At 38.2% G+C, this 9,337-nt stretch overlaps 1 protein-coding gene across 1 annotated transcript; it reads right to left on the reverse strand.

The window, feature by feature from the left end:
* Nucleotides 1-6,247: 6,247 nt before the first annotated feature.
* On the reverse strand, nt 6,248-8,513 carry LOC145482629 (uncharacterized). The gene has a single exon (XM_081461236.1). The coding sequence runs from the start codon at nt 8,024-8,026 to the stop codon at nt 7,280-7,282; it is 747 nt and encodes a 248-aa protein (XP_081317362.1). The 5' UTR covers nt 8,027-8,513; the 3' UTR covers nt 6,248-7,279.
* Nucleotides 8,514-9,337: the final 824 nt, after the last annotated feature.

A 9,337-nucleotide genomic window follows, 5' to 3' on the forward strand; every position in this document is an offset into this window, starting at 1 on the left:
TTTTAATGATGTTCTCTGTATCTTTTTTGTATTTTGTTTTTGTGAAATCACGATTGCCTTAAAATGGGACCAAGGACAAAAAAATACAAAAGCAAAAACAAAAGCAAAAACAAAAACAAAAACAAAAACAAAAACAAAAACAAAAACAAAAACAAAAACAAAAACAAAAACAAAAACAAAACAAAAAAACAAAAATAAGATTAGTGTGACCATATTGTCTATAATGAGGATGACGAAGTCGGGGGAACTCCACTGTATAAGCTATACAGGAATGTGTACACCCGGCAAAGAGTAAGGTCTCAAGTCGCTTTTGGTCCGAAATAGACAGATTTCCAACCTTTTTGATCTGAAATTGTGTAATATGTTTTTCACTGTGGCCTGGAACTGGGTATGTTCTTTGAAGAAACTAATATTTCTCGACTAACATCCGGAAATTGATAGCCTCCTCAAATGTTTACTGACTGAGATGCAAGGTATACCTGCTAAGCTATGGTGTATTAGAATCGTGTACTTAGTTTAGATGTCTAAAATAGGATGTCGAGAATCACATATTCTGGTTTGAAATAAGCTAAAGGTTTTAGGAAGCAGGACCTCACCATTTTGGGGAGTAATCCCCTGGGTAATAAACGGTCTGCGATCAACACTAAAGGAACTTGCCCTGGTGTCCTCGAACATAAGGAAGGTATGCTAGTACGAAACAGTTCATACCCCTAGTATTTATTTGCTATACTCGGTTTTCAGCACAGTTGAAACGTTAAGTAGACGGTCTGAATTAAAAATGGAGTGAGGAAGCGTTTTTCAGTAAACCGTTATGCAAAACCAATTCCTATAACACTAAGCTTGTGACCGCCCGCTGCTTGTAGTCACAAAACTAGACACCTATGCCCTAAAAATCAGTTCATCTCAAACTGAACCATCCACGAAGACTTGCAAGTGAACGTAAATGCTGAGCTAACACCCCACTCCAAACGAAATTAAGAAATTGAGTGAGAAACACTATGTGACAAGTTTGCACCGCATTCATATCCAACGCACAAAGCACCTTGTGGCTTTCGTGCCTTGGAACAGGTTTAACAAGCATGTTAAACAAACAACGAATAAATGAACCAAGGGCCCGTGCAGGTACCAGCAGGTAAAACTCTCAGCTTTGTGCACGGATGGAAACAAGATCTACTGTAATGTTTTTTAGCTAAAGAATGCTCTACTTCAACTGCAAGACACTCAGCTGGCCTATTCCAAATATGCAAGATAAAGCAAACTCCGAGACGACAATACACTTGTTTAAATTTCTGTTTCTACCGGTGTATACACAATGGGTTGTCAATGGCTTTTATGAAGTCAATAAAAATAACAGATCTATTTCAAGAACTGAGTTTTGACAAGGAAATAACGGTTTGTTCACCTACGTAATTGACGTCTATAAAAATATCACATATAGCTCTGTACTAAATCATGACTGAAAGGTATGTTCGCGTTCGTGATATGCTACAGCGTGTTTACTTGCACAGATCACGAATGATAAGTTTCCTTGGAAACCGGCGTTGTTATCACATTGTTAACAACTTACAAGCGATAGAATAATTTGGCGTGATGTATGGGTTGCCTTGCGCGATCTGCGAAATTAACAGATTAATGCAATGTGTACTTCAAACTGCGTCACTCTAACCACAGGGACATTCAAATGTTTTCAGCTGTTTTCAACAGTTTTCAAGTTGCTTCGTGTACAATAATTGAAGCAATTATCATGAATTATTTTATTGCCTATCTTGGCAGATCTATTGACGAAAATTAAAATCTAAAACAATTTTACACAAGAACAACTGAGGGAATAGACATTAACAAACGTTTTTAGTTTTGTTTGTTTTAACCACAAGTACTACACAGTGTTGACACTAAGCGTGTACGTAAGGATTTCTGGTAACTAAAGAAGACGCTGAACAATGCACGGAAATGAGATTACGGTTGCGTGAGAAACTCGTTAAAAGCGTGATAAAGGCGTGTTAAGAGGTGTTAGATCAGTCCACAAGCAAACCGCTGACCTCCAATACGTGAAGAACCGTAAAATATATACCGTAATTGTTTATTTGGTTTATAGTTCGAAGTTGTGAAACTGATTTGAGGCCCTCGTTTGAGTCTCTGAGATTGAGATATTTCGATTAGACGATCGCAACGATTTTTCCCATCAAGGTGTACAGGGCATTTATCGTCAAAAGTTACATTTTCGCCAAAGGTAAACAGTTGATCATATTTTTTTCTCAATTCCGGCCGTCGATCCAGTTTTGTGTTTTATTTCCGTACTATATAAGACACTGCGAACTGCTTATCTCATAGGCTGGAGCTTACCCATTATCTTTATTTTAGTTTGATTTCAAGTGAAACCCTTGAACTAATGAAAAAATTTTCAAAAGAAGAACGATTCAGTTAAAAGCCGCTACAACGGGAGCGACAGTGGAACGATGGTGAAGGAAAATCATCTTCGACATCGCATATTCATTTTAAGTACTACATGTACCTTTTGCACCTTACACATATCTGAATGCTTGCTGATGATAAGAAAATTTTCAAAGTCTAGACCAAAATGTAGAGAGCTTAGTTTAAGACCCTCTTTGGAGAATTTGTACTTACATGTATGCCAGACCAAGCAGAGAGCCATTTTATTTTCATTTACGTTCGAGATATTCTGGGGCAGTATTTTACCTAGATTATTTCTGGATTGTTGCAAACATGTTTCTTTAATTTGTTTCTGTTTTTCCAGTATTTGAAGACAAGGGAAGTAAAATGGGTCATCAAGAGGTCCAAAGACTACAAGCCACAAGCAACGAAAATGGCGCTGGATTATTAACACAAGAAATGCAGGCTAAATGCCAGCAGGTCGCTGCTGAGCTGCGGTTCGTGGGAGACACTTTAGAAACCAGTTACTGTCAAGGGACTGCCTTTAGCAGTCGTGGGAAGATTGTTATCGGTTTTACATTGCTGGGGATTGTCACAAACATCGCAATGCGATATTTCGTCCGGATCCTTGCAAGTAATAGCTGATTCGTTTGATATTTCGATTATATTACGGTTTATCATGCCTGCTTCAAGATCATCTGTGACTCCAGATCATTTGGGAGGCTAACCAGAATGTTATTCAGGGAAAAGTGTTGTGCACATGGACGGTAGAAATCTTAACTTTAGTTCGCTGGAGAATGTTGGCCAAGATAGAAGCTGGACATGGGAGAAGGCTAAATTGTTATAGGTGGCCATGGAGAACTGACTCTGTGTAACAAAGGCCTTTGAGTAACGAAGTCAGTGAGGGAACTGAGTACACAGTTCACTGGATAAAATTAGGCCGTGATATCAAGATTTATTATATGAAAGATTTTGAAAATAAATTGTTTATGCATAAAGCATTGGAATATAACATTTAATCAGCTCATCGATATGCAATGCCACAGTGAATTGGACATTGGTATTTTTATGTAACATATGCTGACGTTACCATGGTGTAGTAACATCTCCCTCCAATATTATTCCATTTTTCGAGTCTTTCTAAGCGTTGGTTTGTTTTTGTTTTTGTTGTTGTGTATTTTTTCATCCTTATACAGGTTATAACTTAAGAAACTATCGCTGAGTCGAAGAAGACATTGAAGAAATTAAAAAGGAAGTTGTTTCAAGAAGACATCTTGTAATTCGATCAGGAGAAAAGATTAAATAACATTACATATGTTACACTTAGCTACAGCTTGTTTTATTAAAATAACAGTTAAAATAATACTTGTAGTTTGTTGCGAGAGGTAAAGCAACGAGAAAATTACTAGTAGAATCTCAAGTCGAGATAAAATGGTTCATTAACATGAAATATGCAATGCATGACGTCACTGGTCTCGTTCAAGCCTTTCACAACAAACAATTTTAACGTGATACTATTCATAAATGCAAAATTGCCATATCTTTCAACAAAAAATATATATTTTTCCAGGCTTGTCTTCTGTAAGTGTTGCCGAAGATGGTTCTTAATCACAACAAAGAAAGGAATGCTACATTAATGCTACATTATGTACCGCGAGACCAAAATGGTGCTTGAGAAATAGACTAGTAGGGTCATGCCTACAATTTGTCGGAATAAACCTGTTAGGACGACCACTGAGGGTTTTTCCAAAATCAGCAAGACAACCGAATTAGATAGCGCTTACTATTTGCAATTCCGCTTACCATTATTGTTTTCAGCTGATCATAGAGACTGGAAACTGGAGAATTCAGGAAATTGAAAGGAAATTTCGGCCAGCTCTTTCTGAGCAGAAAAAGAAGAAAATTACTGTTCCATTTGACTTTCAACTGAAATACCGGATAGGGTTGCCATTAGTTTTGTATAGTGGTGAGCCGTACCGGCAATTTCCTCTAAGAATATTTTTAATTTTCACCCTGTCACCTTCTTATATTTTTAACACGGTTTCATTAAAGGCCTATACATTTCTTAAACTTAGTAAAAAAAAATTTTTTTGACATCTGGCATGAACGATGTTGACTAGGCTGACGCGCAATGATAAGATCAGGCCATTTCGGTCAGGGTGCATGCATAGTAATAAACATAGTAAGCTCTTTCCTTTATAGACCATCTTTTAAGTCTTCTTTTCTTTAGCAGGTGGAGCATTGGGTCGCTGTAACTCGGCCGATTCTTTATCCTTTGTTTGTGTCCAGTCCTTAGACAGAATTTTTTTTGTGAATTTTTATAACTCGGTTGCTTACAACGCAGAAATCTAACCGTAAGTACCAAGAACGTCGACCTCAATACAACGTTACTCACTTCAGTAAATATTTTTCAAGATGTATCGTAAGCTGAGCGTATTTATATCGTAAGCTGAGCGTATTCCTAACTAAGACAATTTGAGTTTAAGATAACGTTGCTGGAGGATCGGATTCTACTGACACCAACCTAGTGCCGCTAATTTTCTTTAGCCACATAGAATTCTCCAAGGTGGTCAGTCGAAGAAGATTGATTCCGTAATATTAAGGAAACAGTCCAACCAAAAAAGTGTACCTCAAAACTGTTCCAGACTGGCTGAACTCTTCTAAAGAAAATCGCCGCCCCAGATAACAACAAATATGTTCATCCTAGTTTAAGGACGTCAGGCAAACGCCTTGCCGCGGTGAAGACTGGGGAATACCTTTATAACTCCGTCAGACACCATCGATAGGCAAGTTTTCTTTCCAAATCGACTCAAAGAAGTCTTTTTAACAGACTGCAATATGCCATGAATAGACGTAACTAATTAAATATACATAACAACACAGTTCTTGAACAGGAATGATTTGCCTACTAAAAGAGTCACCAAGAAACGAGGTGTTAAAGACCAGTTGCATTTTCTTCCAGAAAAAATTAAAGGGGATTGGTGTTAAAACAGCATAAATTTGCATTTACAAGTATTACATCAAAAAGTTACCATGGAAATAAGCTAAGGAAGAAAAATTTCTGAACCTTACGGCAGTGAAAGACTTGAAAGCAACCAAGGAATTCGACTTCAAAATAACGGAGTTACCGTTGCAAAAAGTATAATTGTATACAAATTTAAAGGTCTTCAAGTGATGGAAAAAGACGAGGGACATTCCCTGAGATTCCTTTAAAAAAAAGAAACCTTGAAAATCGCCAATGGACGATGCTTGTCCAGACAGTCTCGTCTGACTTAGCATTAGGATTAAAGCAGTGTCTGATCTATGTGATAACTACTGCATCGTTTGCCAAAAGGGCCTCCTTGTCTGACATCGCTCCAAATATAGCTTCATAGTATAATTTTTAAACCTAAACCGGGTTAGCTTCAGTGTACGTCATGTAACAGGGCCAGACGGGAGGTTGTATTCTGAAAATTCAAGTAATTGTTCAATGCAGTTACCGTTTGTCCGTTTGCATGGTGACGCCATTTGTTATTAAAATTTGTACAGTTAGTCGGCTGTCAGTTTGGAGGCAGGACTGACCACCAATACTTCAATTTGAAAATTCTCGGCCATTTGGAAGTTAACCGTGCAAAATTCTGTCGTATGTCAGTTGTAACTGATTTTACTCCAGTTTAAGCAGACTTAGCTAAGAAACCACTGAAAGAAAGTTGTAATTATTTAGCTGTACACAATTGAACTTTTATAAACACTAGCGCTGCCTTTTGATGTCAGTGCTACTCTGGTGTCAGATATAATCACACAAGCCTCCGTTCTAGATGAAAAACTCATAGAGGCAAATTTACCATCGATAAATTCATTTCAATCCACCGATTTGACATGTTTTGTGCCAACAAGTGCTCATATAATTATTCTTTTACAAAATAGCCATAGAAATCAAGTTGGGTTATTTTATCAAGCTAGGCAATAACGACATCCACGTTCAGTTCGCTTTCGCTATTTGAAGACTGACATACATGGAGATTTAAAGGCCGGAATTTCTTAAGTGTGAAAAAAAACGGATATGACTAAAACCGTCACAAAAAGAGTGTAGTGTCGAGATTAGGCAACGAAAAATAGGATCGTAAATGTCAACGATTTGAAAAGGCTTTGTCTTATCTGTTATATTAGAATATAAACAATACAAAGTCTCCACGGATTCACTGTTAGTTTTATTTTATTAATTTTCTGGAGACAAGATGACATTAAACCGTATATGGTACTCGAAAAACATTTACAGAGAGTGCTCTCCTTGCCGGGTCCATATAGTACTTTTGAGTATAACAGTAAACTCAGTTTTCTTGGCTTCTTCAGAACGTTCGCAAACCAACGCATCTTCTTTATGTTATCTTATATTATACTCTTTCGGCAAACAGCTAGAGATTAAATTCATTGTAAATTTGAAATTCAAATGAGCCCGTGTAATATTTGTTATTGAGCTGACAGTATAACATTTACATCTTCGCATTGTTTCAGGGGACACCTTAATCTTACATTCTGAACGATTTATGGATTTGTTCCGACATGGGTTTCCAGCACCAAATATATCACAGTATTAGCTAAGCGTACAATCCCGTACCTTTTGACTCCCTTTCTGCAAAACAGCTTGTCACTTTAGAGCCAATGCTGAAAAGCATCACATTAGGTACTGTACATAAAACTGACAAGTACTTGTGTCTTTTGGGTTGTAGCTGAACAATACTGACATGTCTTCTCTGCTCTGCACTTTAAAGATCTTCGTTCTACGCTAGCTTGTTTTCCTTCAAAAGTATTTTTCCATTTTTACAAAAAGAAAGAGCCGCTGTCGGTAACCTTAACGCCCGCCAATGAATCGCAATTGATCTTTATTGTTTCCCGGAATTTTTTGGGTCTACATCTGATGAATTGGATGAAATACGCTTTCCAGTGTTTTATCGTTCTCCGCATCTTTCACTCTCCTTGCTAACATTTTCTCTAAGTCAAGGCAAGGTCTCGAAATTTTGAATTTTTTCTTTAAACTTCCTCGGCAAACTTTATTTCTTTTTCTTCTAGTGTCCTTTTCACTTTGATCTTTAGCCAAGGCTGGTGGCAGTCGAGTCGAAAGAACCTCTGCACTTTCTGCTTTCCCTTCAAAGTTCGTTTGAAGCGCTTTAATTTTGCAAGAAGTAAGCTCTCGTAGTTCATCATCGCTAGAGCTGGATAAATCAAGTCCTCCGTGATCTTCCCTGAGTCCAGCGTTTAACTTGCCCCCATCGACTCCATATCCATTCTCCTCCTTGGAGGGTTTTGCAGCCTGGTTTCGTTTTAAATTCGGCCTTTTACTGCTGCCAAATTTAACGATGCGTACCTCGCTGACAACCGGTGGCGATTCCCTGCCATTGAGATACAGCAAATTACTGCTTACACCGTGCGTCTTGCTCGCTTGGCTCGTCAGTCTCTCAAGCGTGCCTTTTGCGGGTGGCCTTTGGCAGATGAGCCAGGCGCTGTGATGAGAACCAAGCCTAACGTTAACATCCCTTGCGTTATTGTTTGTTGCGAGACTTTCATCTCTGTAAGCTAAGCCTTCTTCGAGCCTCTGTCGCCCGAATTGTTCGGTCAAGTTATCAACGCGAGCTACGTCCGCTACGATTGCAGCCATGTCAAATCTGTCCGCGGGGACCAGTGTCCATTCACTCGATGTGCGGAGATCAATTGCGTGTGGGCGAGCGAGTTGTCCTTTGGTTGTGAGCTACGTTTAAAGATGACTGTCCCGATGGGGAAGCAGAAAGTAAACTTCTTGATGTTTTCGTATTGTCGATGTGACAATGATAGTATTTGCGTTTAATTCAAAAAGAGTAAAGTAATGGACAAAGCGTTCGCTTCCCATTGGCTGAGGTTATTTTCTCACCTCGTGTTTTAATTACACGCGAAATAATGAACATGAAATTTTAATGACCGAAAGTTTTGATTTTGCCAGCTAGCTCCAAAAAAAGTTCTTAAGGGACAATCAAGTCTCATAAGCAAGATATGGCATATGAATTATAACGGACTCAAACTTAACTGTTGAAAATTATTTTCTTTTTTATTCTATATACGTTTGATATTACGGCGTTGTGTCATTTTTTACCGACTTCCTTTCCGCCGGCTCACTTATAAATGACACAAAAGAATAGTGACGCTGTATTGCTTTTTCCTCTTCTTTATTCCCAACGTCGTAATGACTTCCAAAACATCTCGAAAAAGATAATCCTGTTGATCGACAATCGGCAAAGCCACTCTCAGATGAAATTAAAATTCCCTGCATTGTCTTCCTGCAGCACGAAGAGAAGCTAAACTATCACTTGAAGAAAATTCACGCTCTGAAGAGGCTTCCTGCGGTCTTTTTACTACACACACGCTCATTTCAATTTTGTTTAATTTTTTTCCCGCCACTATTTGACTTGACTGGCGCCTCTCCTGCTGTTAACGCGGCGCAATATTGGTGCATCGCTTTAGTTTATTGATAAAATAGCTATTCACTACCGTATACTTCGTGGATTCGCCGGCCGCCAAATTTCATTTCACAAGCGTTGTGATTTCCGACCCGCAATCTACCATCAGAATTGCAAGCAATTTCTTAACTGATGGTCGTTGAGACGCTAGTTCCATCGAGATATCCATTGCTGCTGAATAAATCCCCACCAAAAACAAATTGCTTCCATATACTTTAGTGGTGTTTTCATCTATGTCCCGAAACATTAAGTTCAGCTACTTCCAAGCTGTCTCCGAGAAAAAGAGAAACAAAAACATTTATATGTATGTACACGAAAATCTCCAAATTTGTTTTTGATAAGTTAGTAGACGCTAATGAGTTAAAAGCTTTTAAATAAGTAATAAAACGTTTATATTGTAACCTTATTCATCGAAAAGTGCATTTTTAGTCCCTATCTAAAATATATTTCTTTGACAGTGAAAGGGTGAGGGTAACGTG

Source organism: Orbicella franksi, chromosome 3 (assembly GCF_964199315.1).
Source record: "Orbicella franksi chromosome 3, jaOrbFran1.1, whole genome shotgun sequence".
Lineage (NCBI taxonomy): Eukaryota > Metazoa > Cnidaria > Anthozoa > Scleractinia > Merulinidae > Orbicella > Orbicella franksi.

What these genes read in the sequence shown, in the direction of transcription:
- LOC145482629 (XM_081461236.1), bottom strand. Translation starts at nt 8,026, where the DNA reads ATGGCTGCAATCGTAGCGGACGTAGCTCGCGTTGATAACTTGACCGAA.